Source organism: Diospyros lotus, chromosome 10, assembly GCF_014633365.1.
Source record: "Diospyros lotus cultivar Yz01 chromosome 10, ASM1463336v1, whole genome shotgun sequence".
Lineage (NCBI taxonomy): Eukaryota > Viridiplantae > Streptophyta > Magnoliopsida > Ericales > Ebenaceae > Diospyros > Diospyros lotus.
Window position 1 is genome coordinate 7,404,812 of NC_068347.1, and position 20,044 is coordinate 7,424,855.

At 35.8% G+C, this 20,044-nt stretch overlaps 1 protein-coding gene across 1 annotated transcript; it reads right to left on the reverse strand.

Moving 5' to 3' along the window:
- Positions 1 to 337: 337 nt before the first annotated feature.
- Positions 338 to 17,793, reverse strand: LOC127811068 (cell differentiation protein rcd1-like). The gene is made up of 9 exons (XM_052350782.1): positions 17,608 to 17,793; positions 14,998 to 15,069; positions 11,103 to 11,192; positions 10,612 to 10,654; positions 9,357 to 9,463; positions 2,064 to 2,159; positions 1,386 to 1,576; positions 1,188 to 1,257; positions 338 to 849 (listed from the first exon to the last, which is right to left on the reverse strand). The coding sequence occupies exons 1-9, from the start codon at positions 17,791 to 17,793 to the stop codon at positions 742 to 744; spliced, it is 963 nt and encodes a 320-aa protein (XP_052206742.1). The 3' UTR covers positions 338 to 741.
- Positions 17,794 to 20,044: the final 2,251 nt, after the last annotated feature.

Here is a 20,044-nt window from a genome sequence, read left to right on the forward strand (position 1 = left end):
ATTAATACTATACTATATACTCTTGAGTAAGATAACCTGACAATAAACTCTTGAGTGTGACATATATATATATACATACTTAAATATATTAAACACACAAGCACACATACACAAAAGTAAAAAAATAAAAAATATTTACGTAAACACCCTTATACCATACACTATATACCAACATTTATGTTGCATTTATAAGGGATTACAAATGTACAAGAGTCCTTACTTTATGATGGTCAAGTTTGTACACAAGTTTATCCTTAATCTATTTGCAACAGAGAGGATTTCCACAACTTGAACCCATAGCCTTTTAGTCTTGAGCCACCTCACCGTTGCTATAAACAACAAAGGATCAAGGACACTAAGGCAAGAACCTTAAGACAACACAACATAACACACCACCACATAAGCACCATTTTCCCTCTTGAAAACTACAAAGAAGCTCCATAACAAATAAAATAGGAATGTATGATAAGAACAAAAACATTAGCTATAACAAAACCAGTCAAGAGCAACGACATGTCCAAGACTATGAAAATACCTTAACAAGAAAACAAATCCACACATAATACTAAAGCCTAAAGGGCTACCAAAGGGAGTCCCAATACCACTGCATATGACATTGACTTTAGTTCCCCCTCATAATTACTATGAAAATACCTTAACAAGACAACAAATACACACATAATACTAAAGCCCAAAGGGCTACAAAAGGGAGTCCCAATACCACTGCATATAACATTAACTTTAGTTCCCCCTCATAAGGTTGGATCCTCCCCCAGCCTGCGGCGCAACACGAGGTCCATGGACTTTGAGAAGCAATTGCTGTAAGCACCTTCCTGTTGTTGCATCTTCCTGAGACCAAGAGTATCATATCATTAAAGTTATCATCCACCAAATTAAGGAAGAAAAATGTATCTCACCTTCCTCTAAACTAGGTTATGAGGGGAAGTGCATTTTCCTCTAAACTAATACAGAATGTTACAAGAGGCTAACCCCCATTACTTACAACCCATATTTTGTGATGTGAGAGCATGCATGAAATACCGCCACATGGGGAAAACTCTACTCAAAAGAACCTAAGTGACAACTCACAGAGAGGTGACCGACGAGCCATATTAAGTTTTGAGAAGTTACACAAGGAATCCTCAACAACCAGAAGTTGGACTCTATATATTTTGATGAGGACTTACCTGAAGTGCAGCACTGAAGGTGCCATCCCTCAGCATGTCTGGCAGGCAGCCTCTCAGTGCATCACAAGCCCTGCATCATGAGGCCGAAATAATTGATTTGGTACATAGGACAGTGGAGAACTACAGAAAAGATAAAGGAACTGCATCCATACTATAATCTTATGACTGCGTTCACATCAAGCTAAACAGTTGACCAACCTTTGGTTGTCACATAGCCGGAGATAACAGCGAATGATATATTTTAGCAGGCGTGATGAGGGTTGTTGAGCAAGTGCAGCCACCATATTTCCCAACATTTGACGTACAGCAAAAAACCGCTCTGCTGTGGTACATACATAATCCAGACCCACATCATCCATCAAAATTTGTTGAACAATAAATGTAGCAACCTGTCAATATAAATATTTAATCAGACTTCAATTGACGTATAAGCCAAGTCTAGGAAATTGTAAGAACACTGTTGCATTTGATTAATTTGAAAATGAGAAATTTAAATATGAAAGATCAAAATCTTGGTAAATTGAAGTTATTTTCATTAATATTTGAGTGTTCTAAAAGTAAAACAAGGGAGCAATTAGAGAAATATGATTTTCCAAAAGGAACCATGCGCATCTACCCATGCTACACCACAATTATGAGCCTATTATCTGGCTCAGCAATCACATCTATTTTCTTCCAAAAATCATACAAGTGGACAATAATGACATGCATATGGAACACAGATCATTTAGGCATAACCAAAGATAATCACTTCTTCCAAGATCCAAAACGGTGACATCAGACAATTGCCTATCAGCCACCATCAAGTGAATGATGTTTGACCAAAAATTGAGGGGGGGGGCGCGGAATTTGAAATGATTCACAAGGGGAACTTACTGATTTTGATAGTTCACTCCCCGTCTCCATAGTTTTTAGGCACAGAGGAATTATTTCAGTAGAGAGAACGAAACTGATAACCTGTGTATCACCAACCTGAAGTAAAAATAAAAAAACACACAGGTCGGGTTTCAGAGAAAATTACAAATCACAAAAATGAATGTAAAATTGGATTTTGCGAAGTTTTCAGAAAAGAAAAATTATTCTGCTCCCAGAGTTATAGAAGGCAGCAAACAGTAGTGAAAATTCTTTTAAGTTTGCTCACATGAGAACTTGTTTCCAACAACACCACCGCTAATGTGCACACAAAGCATTTCTTAAGATCTTCACAGCCACTGTTTTTATGGACAAAAATTTTCATGGCTTTTGGGACGCATTCTATGAGAACCTCTCCGAAACTACACTAAATAGGCTATGTTGCCTCTCATGTGAGAGGGAGATTACTACAAGCCAAGGTGCATAATAAGAAAAATATCCCAAATAAAGAGAACTAAGAACTAGCTGCTAACTACCCAATATTATCAAATGTTGTAGGGTTCAAAATTTGAAAGAATGAAGAAGAGGACAACAGAAACGTTTAAGGAACAAATATCATAAATAATTCAACATCATAACTGGCAAGAGAGAGAGTTTAACATTAAAAGAACCCCCCCCAAAAAAACTCTCCGATATAGTAAAAAAGAAAAAAATCAAGAGTACCCTTGAGGTCTTATGAATAAGATCTAAAATGTTGGTTGCGAACAGCTTCTTCATATTCACGGCTGCCTTTTACTAATAAGGTCAACTATTAAGGGGCTGCTTGAAGATGCTTAGCTTTTTTTGTGCTTATATTCACAGTTGGTTTTGGCCCATTTGTGTTTTGTTCATTTGAGTTAGAAAATGTGGAAATTGAATCAGTCATTTGATTTTGCTGTCAGTTGCCAAATAGTGGAGAGGAAAACTAAAAATGTTGGAGAAGATAAAGGAGAGAATTTATAGAGCCCCTCTTCGTCACAGATACAAGCAACGTAGAAGGGGAGGAGAAGCAAGGGTAGTCAAGGAAAAAGACACGAGGGCAGAAGGGTCACATTTGGGTGGGGGGAGAATAACAACCCACATGGCTGCAACGGACTAAGGAACACGTATTAAAGTCAGGGAAAAGGAGAGGGAAGGGGGAGAGAATTTGGAAGAAGTTTTGGGGGAGTATAGCCGACTATCCGTTTCTTTTCTTTCATTTTGTTCATTCATAACTTTGTAATTGGAGAATATTACAGTTATGTTCTTGGGATCCTATCAAGAATTTAAGCTATGACTAAGAGGATAAGAAGAGAAGATATTAAAGATAAAGATGAAGGAGATATCCAAATGGAAGGATAAGGGTATTTCTTAACATCAGATAAGGAAATCCTGGTTTAAAATTGATCTTAATCTAAAGTATGTTGTTGTAATCTATACCTAAATATTAGGAGTGTAATCTAGTCCTAAATACTAGGAGTTTTCTTTGGAAAATTTGTGTATATATTTGCATACCAGGGTTTAATGAAATTCATGGAAGTTATTCCATTCATTAAACTTCCAGCAAGTTGATTTTTCATGGTATTAGAGCCACGGTTTCGCGGCAGGTTTTCCACTTATTTTTTCTTCTCCTACAGTTGGTAGAACTCTGAAGTTCAAGATATGGATAAAACTTTGTTAGTAAGTGAAACTTCCACCAATCTACTATTTGCAACAAGGAATGCTCAAGTCCTACAACCTCCAATCACTCTCGATAATCCTTCTCTCTAGATCACTCAGTATAAGCTGAATGGAACCAATTTCAAAGGATGGTTCCAGTCAGTTTTGCTGATGATCCGGGGAAAGGGCAAGATTGGATATCTAAATGGGACGGTTTCTAAGCCAAGCACTGATTCAGCAATATATGGTGTGTGGGAGGCTGAAAACTCTATTGTAATGGCATGGTTAGTCAATTCTATGGAGCCAAAGATTGGAAGGACCTACTTATTCTACAAGACAACCTAGGAAATTTGGGAGGCTATGTAAGAAATCTACTCGAACATGGAGAACACTACCCGAAGCTTCCAGATTCGTTCTACTATCCAGAGATTTGGGAGTGTGCTGAAGATGGAAAGATGATAGAAAAAGAGAGTGCTTGATTTTTTGAATGGTTTGAATTCTAATCTTGATGAAGTAAGAGGGAGGTTACTTGGAACCAAACCCTTTCCACCAATAAAGGAAGTCTTTGCAGAAGTAAGAAGAGAAGAAAGTAGGAAAAAATGATGCTTAATCCCAGGGGTGACAAATTTTGATGCAAACTTACAGACATCAGCATTGGTCTCTTCAAGGATAAAAACATCTAATCCATCCAAAGAGGAGCTACAAAAGGACAAACCTTGGTGTGATCACTACAATAAGCCATATCACGCAAAGGAGACTTGCTGGAAAATTCATGGAAAACCAGTAAATTGGAAGCATTTCTAGGAAGGGAAACCAAGCAGCCTATGGAGGAGAAGTGGAAAATGGAAAATGGAAAATCAACCAACTTGATTCTATCTGCAGATTATTTGGAGATGATACAACAACTATTGAGTCAAACCAAGATGAGTAAATCTGAGACAAGTGAAGCTCCTAACCCGGTAATGTCTCTTGCTAAGCAAGGTATACCTATAGACTCCCTAATCTCTTTCAAATTCCCTATAGATTGTTAGATAATCAACACAGGTGACTCAGATCACATGACTGGATCTTTTAAAGTATTGTCAGCCTATGAACCTTGTGATCAAGGTTTACCAATCTCAATAGCTAATGGTACCACAACCATGGCTCAAGGGAAAGATACAACTAATGTGGCAGGCCTAAAGCTGAAATCAGTACAGTTTGTGCCCATTCTAAAGTGCAACCTGCTGTCAGTAAGTTAACTAAAGAAGAGAAGTGTTTGGTGACATTCTTTCCTTCTTATTGTGAATTTCAAGATCTATCTTCTGGGAAGATGATTGACAGTGCTGAGGAGAAAGAAGGTCTCTACGATATTTCAAAGAATGGTCAGTCCCTTAGATCTAGGTCACAAATCCAAACTTCCTTGTCTACTATTTCAGATTGTGAACTTATGCGATGGCACCAACTTTTAGGACACCTTAGTTTCAATTATCTCAAAATCTTGCATCCCTATCTTTTCATTAATAAAAGAAGTCATTCCTTTCATTGTGAGCAATGCATCCTTGCTAAACAAACCAAAATTTCTTATCCATCTCATACATATAAACCTACAAAACCATTCTATTTATTCATAGTGATATCTGGGGGCCAGCAAAGACTTCTAATTTGAATAACACTAGGTGGTTTATGACATTCATAGATGACCACACAAGGGTTAGTTGGGTGTTCCTTATGAAAAACAAATCTGAAGCTTATGTTATATTTAAAAGGTTTCATCAAATGATCAACAATGTCTTTCAATCTTTAATCCATGTTTTATGTTCAGATAATGGTAGAGAATATTTCTCAAATGAACTCAATCATCATCTAACTAAACATGAGATCATTCATCAAAGTTCATGCCCTTACAATCCCCAACAAAATGGGGTGGCAAAAAGAAAAAACTGCCACCTTCTTGAGACTGCAAGGGCAATTTTTTTCACTAATTCAGTCCCTAATGCCTACTGGGGAGAAGTTGTTCTTACTTCTTCTTACCTTATTAACCGGATTCCTTCCAAAGTACTTTCATTTAGAACCCTTTTGAGTGTCCTACTTGATTCCTATCCTCATTACAATCGGGTTCTAAATTCCTATCACCAAATGTCTTTGGGTGCACTATGTTTGTTCATAAACATCAACCCTCTCAATCCAAACTTGAACCTAAAGCCCTTAAATGCATATTTGTTGGGTATTCTCCCACTCAACAAGGCTACAAGTGCTACCATCCTTCTATAAGACGTTTCATTGTGTCATGTGATGTGTCTTTCCTTGAACAACAACCATTTTTTCATACCACTCATCTGCAGGAACAAAGGCCCAATGTAGAGGAACAATGGGACTCCATTTTTCCTCTACCCATGAACCAAGATCTTGAACCTCCTATTGTCATTGAATCAGCCCCCAAACTTCCTATTCTTACTCAAACTTCAGTGTCTAATTCAGGGGGAGATCAAGAAGACCAGATTTAAGAAAATCTAGCCTTGGATAAACCATTTTTGGTATATTCTAGAAGCCCTCGTGACCCTTAGCTAAACCCAAAGTCTGATCCAAAGATAGGTCCAGAAACTGAGGGCAGTGATGGCATGAAAAAGGCTACTTCCACCAAGTTTGATGATATTGATATCCCAATAGCTCTAAGGAAAGGGTGAGATCGTGTACAAAGCATCATATTTCAAATTATGTGGGATATTCAAAGCTATCTCCACAGTTGAAGGCCTTCACAGTCAGCATTGATGATGTAGTGATTCCTAAGGATATATATTATGCATTGCAAAATGAGAAGTGGAAGGAAGCAGTAATGAATGAGATGCAAGCCCTATAAGCTAATGACACTTGGGATATTGTCAATCTACCAGCTAGAAAGAAAGTGGTTGGCAACAAATGGGTGTTTACAGTCAAGTACCAATCTAATGGAAGCATTGACAAATATAAGGCAAGATTAGTAGTCTAAGGGTTTACCCAAACCCAAGGACTTGATTGTGAGGAGACTTTTGCTCCTATGACCAAACTTAATTCTATTTGAGTGTTGCTTTCAATGGTTGTTAATCTAGATTGGAAGCTGCATCAACTGGATATCAAGAATGCATTCTTGAATGGAGAGCTAGAAGAGGAAATTTATCTGAGGATCCCCCTAGGTTTTGAGACAGAAAACACAAGAGGAAAGGTATGCAAGTTAAATAAGTCACTATATGGTCTAAAGTAGTCTCCAAGGGCCTGGTTCAAACAATTTAGTGACACCATTATTCAGTAGGGCAGACAGACCATACCCTCTTTACAAAAATTGAAGCAGATGGCAGGAAAACAATTCTTATTGTCTATGTGGATGGCATTATCATCATAGGAGACAATACACTGGAAATTGAACATCTAAAAGGAAAGCAAAGGGCTAGATTTGAAGTAAAAGATTTGGAAGAATTAAAATGTTTTTTAGGGATGGAAGTGGCCAGAAGCAAGGAAGGGATCTGTATATCTCAAAGGAAATACACGATTGATCTGTTGAAAGAAGCTGGTAAGCTTGGATGCAAACCTACTAATATCCCCTTAGAACCTAACTAGAAGAATAAAGAAGACTACAAACAAGAGTACCAAGTAGACAAAGGGAGATATCAACATTCGATAGGAAAGTTGATCTATTTATCACTCACAAGACTTGACATTACATATGCTGTAAGCATAGTAAGTCAGTTTATGCATTCACCTACAAAAAGGCATATTGATGCAACATATCATATTCTTAGGTACCTAAAAGGAACACTCGGGAAATGACTCTTGTTTAAGAAGAGTCAAGACAAATGAATCAGTGCATTTGTGGATGCTGATTGGGTTGGTTCTATTGAAGACAATAGGTCTACATCTGGTTTTTGTACAAAACTATGGGGGAATTTGGTAACTTGGAGAAACAAGAAGTAATCAATAGTGGCAAGAAGTAGTGAAAAAGTAGAGTTTAGAGCTATTACACAAGGGATATGTGAGGTTATTTGGGTGGAGAAAATGATGGAAGACTTACAACTTTCAGTGTCCTCACCAAAAGTTTTTTATTATGACAACAAGTCGGCCATTGGCACTGTGAATAATCCGGTATAACATGATCGGATGAAACACGTGAGAATTGACTCGCATTTTGTCAAGTAAGAAATAAAAAAAAGAGATATAAGTCTAACCTATATCCCTACCGAGTTTTAAGAGGTAGACATCCTTACTAAAGCAATGCATAAGCAAGGATTTGAATCTATTCGAGGCAAGCTGGGAATGGTAAATATCTATTCACCGGCTTGAGGGGGTATTAGAGAAGATAAATGAGAGAATTTAAGCTATGACTAAGAGGAAAAGAAGAGAAGATATTAAAGATAAAGATGAAGGAGATATCTAATTGGAAGGACAAGGATATTCTTTAAAATCAGATAAGAAAATCCTGGTTTAAAATTGATTTTAATCTAAAGTATGTTGTTGTAATCTATACCTAAATATTAGGAGTTTAATCTAGTCCTAAATACTAGGAGTTTTCTTGGAAAACTTTGTGTATATATTTGCATACCACGGTTTAATGAAATTCATGGAAGTTATTCCATTCATTAAACTTCTAGCAAGCTGATTTTTCAAAAAACGAAGTCTGATTTTCCTAATCTATGTTCTCCTTTTGTTTAAGAAACAAGATATTATCAAATTTTTTATTTTATTAATATGTTCTTACCTAAAAAATTTAGCAAATTAAGAAAATCCAAGAAAATGATTATAATTAATTTAAAGTGTTATCACAGAAAATGCTAATGTGCCTGGGAGTGATATGCTTGTGTGTAGCTTTCAACTTTTTTTTTCTTCCTCAAGGAGACTCCACAACTTTACCCCGCGACCTTATAGTCACAAAGGAGCAACCTTACCGTTACTATCAACACTCACACTCTAAATTCTAAGAATATATAATATTAATGAATATTCTAGGATATTAATGAATATCCTAGAATTACGAGTGTGAAGATTGATCAGTAAAAGCCCATGAATCGAGGATATGGAAGCATAACATTTTCGAAAATAGTAGGACACAACATAATCAGGATACATAAACTAATGAAATAAATTTTTATATATCTAATGGCACAATCAGTATCAAGACTCTAATGCAAACTCATAAATATGAAATTAATATTAATAATCCAATATTATAAATGAATAAGTCTAATATAATTAGCAACCAACTCACAAGTCAAATATTTATAATCCAATATTATAAATGAATAAGTTTAATATAATTAGCAACCAACTCACAAATCATTACTCATGTCATATTCAACCACCAAAACGTAGAAAATTGAAGACTCGTGCAATAAAAAAGTCAAAAAACTTAAGAATAACGCAATTGCCAAATCGAAAAAGTGAATAGTAATAAAAAAAAAACCCATTTTCATAGGTCTTCAAAGTGTCCATCAATGGGACATGTCGTACATGTGTCCCCTCCCATATCCTTTAAAGAAAATAAAGGAGTGTCAGACATGCCACGTGGGTGTGCCCACATATCAGTGGCTTCACTGGCAGGAACGCATCTTGTATCAAGATTGTTTATGCAGCTCAACAGAAAAGATCAAGAATATCAGGGACACAGAAAACAATATAAGTTGGATGAAGCACCTTCACTAATGCACCAATGACGCCCAAGGAAGTAAGCCTTAAATACTCGAATGGCTTTGATTTCCAGGTTGTATTAATGAGAGGGTACAGATATAAAGGCATTTGCGCTGCAAAGGAAAAACCATCAATTAGAAAATGAATCAATTAGAACATTTTCATTAAATCTAGATAGACTTGAAGAAATACGGTTCAAGCACAGCCACAGAAAGACTACTCTTCCTGTAATATTACACCCTCAAAAGAGGAAGAACTATATTACTTCAAAGGCTAAAAGGTAAATACAAACTGCTAAAATCTAAGATATTAGCCTATGAAAAATATTAACTTCAACTATTCATAAAAGGGGCAGCAAAATGTTAGTTATCTATGAAAAATGAGAATAAAAAGAAATCAGATGCATAGCTGGTTGGAGAACACTATGATCACTGTATAGCAATCCAAAGAACCTCTGAATACATTGTACTGCAATAAGAAAGAGGTGGAGCTCCGACAAAAAGGAATGTGACATTGAAATCTCAGAAGGCAGAAAAAGACAGGCATGAATTGCAGGTTGCACAATGGTACTCAAAGACCATAACTGAATCTATTGTACTGCAATAGGAAATAGGTGGAACACCCACAAAAAAGGTATGTGGCATGGAAATCTCAAAAGGAATAAAAAGACAGGTGGTGATGCAGACCATATGTTATACAAATGAAAATAACCAAATCAAATGTCCGGTGCTGTAGCAATTAGTAATTATTAGCAGGGAAAAATAAGCAAAGTGACTGCTGTTTCCAGGTTATAAATACACCGTCAAGTATGCAGCACAAGACCTAGTTCCAGGTTGTAAAGATACTGTCAAATATCATAAACTTAAGACTGTTATTTCCATAATTTCCAATTAATATGGAAGAAATAATTGGGAAATAAAAGAAAAACAAGACTAGTTCCCTTCCAAAAAGAAAAGAGCAAGGAAGAGAGGGGGGGGGGGGAGAAGAAATATCTGAAACTGATTTATGCATTTCAGGATGTTCTAATGTCAAGTAAAAATAAAACAAATGGAAATACGTTATCTAGTTCTACTTGTTTTCATGCAATTTAAACACAAATGAACTACAAAAAGAGGTTACTCAGAAAAATGCATATGCATGACATACACTAAAATGGAATGGGAAAGGAATTTTTAAATATGGTAAGCAATTATAACCTCATGCAATTAAATTTATGCAGGTAATGGAGCCTTTGTGGTCTAACATAATGAAAGAAAATTACCATTGAGGAATGACATTCTCGTTTCTGGGTGTGAGGCCAGAGACTGCAAAAATAGATTAATGACATACAGCATAAGTATTCAAAAAAGAAATCTTGAAAAGAAGATAGCAAAAATAATATCCTCGACCCTTCAACTCTACTCAAATTTCAGTGCCATCTTCCAACTTTTGATTTTTCTAATTTGAGCCCCTACACTTCAATATTTAAGTTTATGAAGTCCAACTTATTAGAAGGAGTTAGAAAATTGATGTCATTATATCACTAGAATCTTGTATCGGTTCAATAGTAAACTAAACTTGAACATTATTTGTAACTGCTAAAGCTTCCTCTCTCTATCTTTGTTCCTCCTTAATCAATTTATTTTCTCATTGATTCCACCCCCCCCCCACCCCAACCCAAAAAAAAAAAGAAAAAAAACCAATGTTCACCTTTTTATATTTCTAGGCAAAAATGTATATATTATAAAAAAAAAGGCAAAATAAAAACTGTACCTGGAGAAGGGCTAGTGCATTACAAACTCGATTAGACTGTGCTGGGGAAAGATTTGGTGGGGATAAAACAGGGTATATTGAAATTATCTCCTGCAAATAATGGGCATATTTGGCATTGATTACATAGATGGAATATATGACACAATCCAGTCAATTAGAAACAAAAAGTGAAACGGTAACCTTAAAGTTTTACTTATTCTTTTTTTTTTTATTAAATTGGTAAATATGTATAAATGATCAAATGTACAAGTAATCGCTGGGCATACCCAAGAAACATGGCTAACAACCAAAACCTAAAGGCCAACAACAAGGTCTTCAAAATGGTCCAAAACATAAGGATACAGAGTAAACATTACTTTGTATACAAAGGTTTTGATCCTATGAATTAACCCCTTCACAGAAGGCTGAACAAAATAAAAAATTAAACAATTCCTAGATACCCAAATTTGGTAGACCGAGCAAGCCAAGGCTATTTTCTTAGCCTTGCATATCCAAGAGGATCATCTAGCTTCTTTGTACATCCATTTGAGGGCACTGGGGACCGAAGTCATGCCTCTAGAGATGCCTATCCATGTTCTTATATGCTCCCAGATTGCCAAGCTGAATAGGCATCGAAAAAATAGATGGCCAGCAGTCTCCTCCGCCCCATTACACAAGGGGTAGGCGCGGTCAATATCCAGAAATAAGAGCTTATCATGAGTTTGGATGCTGGATCTAACACATAACCATAATATGAAGGCATGCTTAGGAATAAGGCAAGGATGCCAAACAGTCTTCGCCCACACCTTAACTTGTCCCTTCGGCTAAAAGAACTCATAGGCAACTTGCACATCAAACCGAGGACCATTGGCCCAGCTCTCAAGCAAGCTCATCTCAACCTCTGTTGAACCTCACGCCTCACACATAGAATCCCTTATAAGCATCATCCTCTTCATTACAAGGGAGTCATCATTTCGAGCCTGCCTCTGCCAAATGGAGACCGAGTGCAAGAATTCATGATGGATCCATTGAACCCACATCGTGTCCTTGCGATGAATGTCCCATAGGATCTTAACAAGTAGACCAGAGTTCCAACTTTTAAGATCCTTAAGGCCCAAGCCGCCTTCACATTTAGGCAAACAAACATCTTTCTAGCCAACAGGGGAGGCCTTGGAGTTCCAGAGGAAGCACCTGCATAGGCTATAAATCTGGTTAATGACGGTAGCTGGGACCGGGAGAATCGAGCAATAAAAACAAACCACTCCTTGGATCACAACACGAATAAGCTCCAGCTGCCCTGCATATGAAAGGGAAGCTGCCTGCCAAGCTTTAATATTGTTCGAGATCTTTGATATAAGCGGCTCATAGTGTCTGACCTTAAGCTTAACCATTGTCAACGGGATACCAAGATAGCGAAAAGACATAACCCCTTTGGGAAACTAGCAACGTCCAGAATACGTTGGAGATCTTGTCCCTCAATACCAGCTATGAAGATGCTAGACTTGAGATGATGGGTTGTAGGTAGACAGAGAATGAAGACTAATTTTTGACAAAATGAAAATTGAAATTTAGCATAACAAATCTCAATCAGTATACATTTGAAGGTTGTGTGATGCTTGCTTGATTAACACAAAAAAATATTTGGATCACCATTAAAGGCTTCCACAGACTTGTAGGCCAGAAGTTCAGTCTAGACTGGGCTAGAGTTACCTTAATTGGGTCCACACCCCTTTTTTAGTAAATAATTTATTATACAAGAAGTTATGTATCAAAAAGGGTAATGCCTTGAGGGGAAGAACATTATGTGATAAGAGAAAAGTCTATGCATCTACGAGTATAGATGATTTAAAAGATAAGACATATGAAGACATTACCTAATGAGATTATGGCTTTGAGGAGTTGTTTTTGTAAAGAGAAGTAGGGCAATAAAAAGCACCAAATACCACCAATCCCACAGACACTGATACTAAACCACCACCAGAGTCATAAAATGCTACCCATTCCGTAAGCAGCATCCAAAGAAACTTATCAAAAGGCGTCATCAATGAACTTAAGATTCTCAATGCCCAACCCACCTATCAACTTAGAGTCATGCACACTCTCCAGCACACTAGGTAACATTTATATCATCCATAGGATCACCAAATGACAAAAAAAGACTCAAAGGTAGGGAAGAGATGGTACTTTTATTAAGGGAGAGCTTCTTGTCTTTTAACATGTTAACTCTTCCAAGTTGCAAGTTTTATCTCAATTTTCACTCACACACGAATCTAAATAGATCTGGGCTAGGTTTGATGTTATAGCAAGACTTATATAGGACAAGGGTAGAGACCCAACACTACACCATCATGAAGTAGCCAAACACCCAAAAATTTGTTCTTCATACAACCCAGCAAAATGATCTCTCTCTTATTCAGATTGATGTGGAAGCCCAACACAACTCCTAAGCACAAAAGTACACACCTCAAGGTCCTCAACTCCCTTTCTAGGGTAACATAAAAAAGCAAGGTCCGTTGAATGTCAATTGCCTTCCCCTAACTTGATCTAATGGAAAATCACATTTTCTACTTCTTACATATTGAAGGTCTTCCAATAGATTTGGATGATTTACCCTCACTTGGATGTACATTCTCTGGAAATACAAGAAACATCAATGTTCAAGAACTAACATCTCAGGAAACACTGCTTGTATAAAGAAAACAAAAAATCCTACATTGTTTTTCAATTAAATTTAAAGAAACTAATGGACTGTTCAGTTGTGGAAGACAGGCCGAGTTTTCCAGAAAATTACTCGATAGAAAATGGAGAATTGGAGAACTTGTTGAAACACAAAAATTAAAAATACGGTTTCCAAGTTCACAAATTTGCAGATCTGCAAAACGGGATTTTCCACAAAATTTTCCCTAAATCTCCTTTTTTATTGTAAGTTCCAGTTTTCTAGATTGGAAATTACAATTCTGTACTTCTAACATTTGAATGCATTTTTCACATTTTCTATGGAAATTAAAAATTAGAAATTTTATAGATAATAAGATATAGAAAATTGGAAATCATTTTCCACAACTAAACAGCCCTTAAGATTTGGTCCTCACCTTCCACTTCTTGTACACTTCTTACAAATAACATGATCCATGATCTTATAGCTTTGCTATTATCTTAGAATCTGCATCTGGAAAAATTATTTTAAGTTTACTTCCTCCCTAAACAACAACAAAAACAATCACAGGGCATAATCCTACTAGGCAGCCACATTAATTCTAAACCTTGAATCATCTCTAACCATGGCCATATCTTCCATAATGCAACCTTTATTAGCATCTGGTTACAAAAGCATGATATTTCTATTGCAGAGTCAACTATGTCATCATATGGTTTCATTATTGCTGTCAATTTATCAAAATATCTGCACAACTCTCTCAATTTTATTGAGTGACTGTCATGTAATGAAGTTCTGACAATCATTGACATGATCATTTTTAAGTTGTTTCTGGGATACAAAACCACACATAATTAACTTGAGTGCCTATGCAATAAGAGGACTGAGTTATTGCTGTGAATAACCTATTTGATGAGTGTCATTTGACACCCATGGTTTCTGAATTTTAACATTTTAGTTTTCAGAATGTGTTCCCTCTGTAAGTCTCACCAAGTTAAGTCAGCTGACCAAGTCAGGGACAAACAGGATCATCAGTGAATCAGTCTAAGCAGATATTTCTAGAAAAGTTTTAAGTGTCTCATTTTGGGCATGTATCCCTTTTAAGCATGCTTGCGTAAGACAAAAAGATAAGCTAGAATAACTTGTCAAACAAGCACAATCAAATTACCAGTGATAAAGGAAGAACACTGCAGCACATTTTAACTGAAAGGAAAAAAACTGATTAAGAAAAAGGTGTCATGAGCATAGTATGGAGCATACCTGTAAGAGTGCAGCAATAGTACCAGGGGAGTTCCACAACAATGGAGCGAAATCTTGAAATTGTTCTCTTATCTAAAACCAGAAACAGAGACAACGATAACTTTAACACAGGATATAACAATTTGAGTGTGTGTATATATACACATGTGCATAAGGATATGAAATGGGTACAGCAACAAGAGAATGTTTTTATATTTTCCGATAAAAATGTTTATGAAGATAAAAACCAAAAAAGCCAACAATATAAAACAATCACTACTAATCCACTATGAAAATTATATTTAAACCACAATGATAATAATACATAAAAATATTAAAAAGAATGCCACTAACTCAACAATGAAGACGCCCATTAAATCCATAAAAAGAATATATAAACACAATAATAAAATCCCTACCAATCCATAAAACTAACAATATCTTTTGTTGGAGTTGTCATCATAGGATGAGACACTGTTGGAGTTGAGATCACTGCCACAGCTGGCTTGGTTGTAGGTTATGAGGAAAGAAGAATGATTTCATTGAAAATGGAAAGAGAGGGAGGAGGAGGAATATACAGAATGAGGCTGGGTGGAGGTAGAGGGTAGGAGAAAAGAGCCTGCTCTTTCCATCTCACACTGTCTACAGTTTGAATGAAATTAAGGGCACATTTGACAGTGACTTTTTTTTTTTTGGTGAAAAAGTTTTCTTACAAAAGCAATTTTTTAAGCAAAAAAGAGTTAGCTTAAAAAAAGAAGAAGTCTCTAATAAAGAAGAAATTTTTGTACTTTTTTGCTTTTCCTTTTTGGAATTTTTTTCAAATACATCAATATTAAAACTTCTTTAAAAATGCTACTGATTTGTAACTTCTGTAAAAATTCTACAATCTATCCCCAATTAGCATCCATGGTGGATAAATGCAAGGGTGGCCATTTTGGCTGCATGAAAGTCGCTACTGGGAGTAGCGAGTTCCATGTAGCCATTTTAGCCGGTGAGTTATTTGCTCATATTCAGAGCGAGTTTCATGCGGTTAGTTGGAACCAATTCATTGGGATTTAAATTCGAAACATTTGCAGCATTTTTATAAATAGTTCGAAATTTTTTGCTTGTTCTTTGGATTTTTTTAAAAATACAACCATCCTAAGACTTATTTAAACAAAAAGTGGTACCAATTTGAAACTTCATAAAAATCTACAATCTCTCCCCAGTTGGCAACCATGATGAATAAATGCAAGGGTGGTCATTTTTGTTGCATGGAACTCGCTACTCGCTACTCTTAATAGTGAGTTCCAGGCAGCCATTTTATCCAGTAAGTTACTCCAATAAGGAGTGAGTTTCATGCAGCTTGTTTGCGTTATTTACTGTGAACGCAAACTCGGAAAAAGTTGAAGTATTTTTGAAAATAATTTTAAAGTTGCAATATCATTTTAAATAAGTTTTTAAATTGTAGAATTTTTATTAAAAAAAGGTATGTTTTTAGAGCTTTTTGCAATTTCCTTCTCCAAAAGGCTCTCTTTTTTAAGAAGCAAGCAACCTTTGTGTTTTTTTAACCAAAGGAAAAGCAAAAGAAAATAGTGACAAATTGACCCTAAACCTCCAGTTGTCTTTTCTTCTGTTCCTTACCAAAAATACTTACAATATTTGCATATCTTGCTCCAACTAAGTTGTTAAAAATTCTATTTAGAATCCCAAATGTTTGTCACACCCCCTAGATATATCTGGAAAAAAAATAATTAAAAAAACCATCAGAACATTCCACTTGGCATGTTTGTTGCATATCTATGACAAGGTACCCAAAATAAAGTGTTTATATTTCTTAAGAGACTTGTGGGAGAGTTGTAACAACTAATAGCAACAAAAGAATACTATAGAACCAAAAAACAAAGTTGAAACTAATCCATGCTAAACAATCTTTTTATAGTTACATTAATTAAGGACCAGGTTACCATATACAAAGACAGAATTGGGAAAAAGGAAAAAAGAAAAGAAATGCATGAGAAAAATTAACTACAACAATTTCTCAAAATCTTCATAAAATCTTTAAAATGATTGTTTAGTAAAGGTTCATCACCCCCAAAAGAACCAACTATTCTAAAACAAAGAGGAGCATTATTCAACCTAAGAGCTAATTCTTTCAAATTTTGAAAAGATTTCCTATCACGCTAGTCACAAATAATCCATTTAGACAAGCTATTTTTTCATTCTAACTATATCTCCTCCAAAATCCAAACATAAGACCATTACCTCTAACATCGAAACTACAAAAGAATTGGCATTGCACATCCAACACCAATAAACCAATTTGACCATAAGGAATCTGAAATGAAAATTCTAATGCAAACCACAACCCATTTCAAGAATAGAAGATGAAGAAAATATTTGGGGTTTAAAACAACAATAAAAAGAAGCCCTAGTCTCTCTGTGTAAGGTTAGCTACATGCCTCATAAGCCTAACTTATGTCCATAAGCACAAGAATTGAACATTGTTTTAGGAAATAAAAGCAATGCAAGAAATAAATTTAACTCTTTTCTAATAAAGTCTAAAACAAACAGATATGTTGCTAATTCAGAAATTCCACCTATTCCACATTCCATATATGAAGCAACAAACCACCAAATTAACACATCTACCTTGGATAGCTCGAGAAGAGCATTCCCTCGGAGATTGTAGTTATTGAGATCGAGCACCAACTTCTGGACCAATTGCATATTGTTATCCTTGTTTCCTTGAGTCTTGCTAGCGTTTGGAGCTGGAGCTGATGATGAAGAGCCACCAAATGGAGAGTTCATGAAGGGAGATTGAGGAAGCTTTGCCATGGAATGGAAGGAATCACACACACACACACTACTTTCCCACCGTTTTTCTCACAATTTCTTTCTTTTGCCTACTGGGAGAAATGAAGGGATAGAGATTTTTGAACTGAATTGAGTTTTACGTGTTGAAGAGATAGTCAGGAGTTGAGAGTTGAGGTGTTTTCTTCTCCTCATACGTGTCAGTCTTAGAAATGTTGTGTCATCAGTATGTAATATTATGAAATCTGTGTAATATCTCATATATCATTATGAAATCTGTGTAATATTATGAAATCTGTGTAATATCTCATATATCATTATGAAATCTGTGTAATATTATAAAATCTGTGTAGTATCTCATATATCATTATGAAATCTGTGTAATATTATGAAATCTGTGTAGTATCTCATATATCATTATGAAATCTGTGTAATATTATGAAATCTGTGTAGTATCTCATATATCATTATGAAATCTGTGTAATATTATGTAATATTACGAAATCTGTGATTCTGTGTAATATTTCATAACTTATTGTGAAATATATGTAATATTTCATACAATATTATGAAATTTGGTCTCTCTTACCTTCTATTTGGTCAAACATGTTTGTTTCTGTCAAGAAGACGAGAAAAAATTCAATCATACTTCATTCCAAGGTATCAGAAAAATATACACACAGCTTATCACTTGTATAGGTAGTTTCCTGAAGTTTAATTAGGCAGTTTCCTAATTAAATAGTTTCCTAATCTAGCTTAGGAAATATGTACAAGAAAGGAAACAATTATAAATATAAATACAATTAAACCAAAAGAGAAATGATACATATCAAACAAATAATATATGCAGATCAATAATCTTCTCATGTTCTAACACTCCCCCTCAAGATGGTGTGTGTATATCATGCATTCCCATCTTGCTCAATATCTTGTAACACACACGACTCGGCAGTCCTTTAGTCAAAATGTCTACCAGTTGATCTTTCATAGGAACAAAGGGTGTGCAGATCAAGCCACTCTCTAGTTTTTCTTTGATAAAGTGCCGATCCATTTCAACATGTTTTGTAAACAATGGAATAAAAATTATGTTTCTATTAAATCATCAATCTAATTACATGGGCTCTTCTTTTATAGAAGAGGTTTTACATAAAAAGGAAAGCAATCAATCTAAGAGATATTTACATAAAAGGAAAGCATTCAATATATGCAATAGGAAACTATAGATCTATACACAATAGGAAAGGATAGCAGCTGTATATTTAGGAGAGTTTCCTAAGACTAGTTTAGGCAAGATTCACTAAACCGATTTTAGGAAACTCATATCACATTGAATTCTCTGAATGCTAACACTCCCCCTCAAGCTGGAGAATGTATATCCCACATTCCCAGCTTGCTTACCAAGTCTTCAAACCTCTTCTCCAGTAGCCCTTTGGTTAGGATATCCGCAACTTGTTCTTCAGATGGCACATAGGGTAAATGAATTAGGCCGGCTTCCAATTTCTCCTTTATGAAATGTCGGTCTATCTTAACATGTTTAGTCCTGTCATGTTGGACAGGATTATGGGCTATGCTAATTGTTGATTGATTATCACACCAAAGGCCAATTAGTCCTTGGGCTTGAATCTTCAGGTCTTCAAGGATAATTCTTAGCCACAAAACTTCACATAGGCAAAGGGCCATAACCCTAAATTTCGCTTCTGCACTTGATCTTGCTACAACACTTTGCTTCTTACTCCTCCATGACACCAAGTTCCCGCTTAGATAAACACAATAACCATTTGTTGACCGCCTATCTGTGATAGATCCATCATACTCAGCATCTGAGAAACTCTTGATGTCCAGCTCATTCCATGCTTTAAATAGAATTCCCTTGCCTGGAGTGGTTGAGGTAACTTAGAATTTTTCTTACAGCAAGCATATGATCCTCAGTTGGGCTGTGTATAAACTGACTCACAAGGCTAACTGCAAAAGCGATGCCAGGCCTTGTGTGGGAGAGATAAATCAGCCTTCCAACAAGTCTTTGGTACCTTCTCTTATCCACTGGTTGGCTACTAGGGTTGTTCCATAACCTACTGTTAGGTTCAATAGGGATTTTAGACCCTTTTCCACCTGTAAACCCTATTTCTGCCAACAAGTCCAGCATGTACTTCTTTTGAGAAAGGAAGATCCCAGCTTTAGAATAGGAAACCTCAATTCCTAGAAAATACTTGAGAACCCCCAAGTCTTTGATCTTGAATTCCTTAGACAACCTTTCCTTGAGTTTTCCTTGCTCCTC

Excerpts from the sequence above, each read along its gene's own strand:
- LOC127811068 (XM_052350782.1), bottom strand. The coding sequence starts at position 17,793 with ATGGCAAAGCTTCCTCAATCTCCCTTCATGAACTCTCCATTTGGTGGC. Across the intron at positions 15,070-17,607 it reads CTCTTCTCGAGCTATCCAAG|ATAAGAGAACAATTTCAAGA; the intron begins GTAGATGTGTTA and ends TTCTGGTTTTAG. Across the intron at positions 9,464-10,611 it reads GAGAATGTCATTCCTCAATG|CGCAAATGCCTTTATATCTG; the intron begins GTAATTTTCTTT and ends TTTCCTTTGCAG.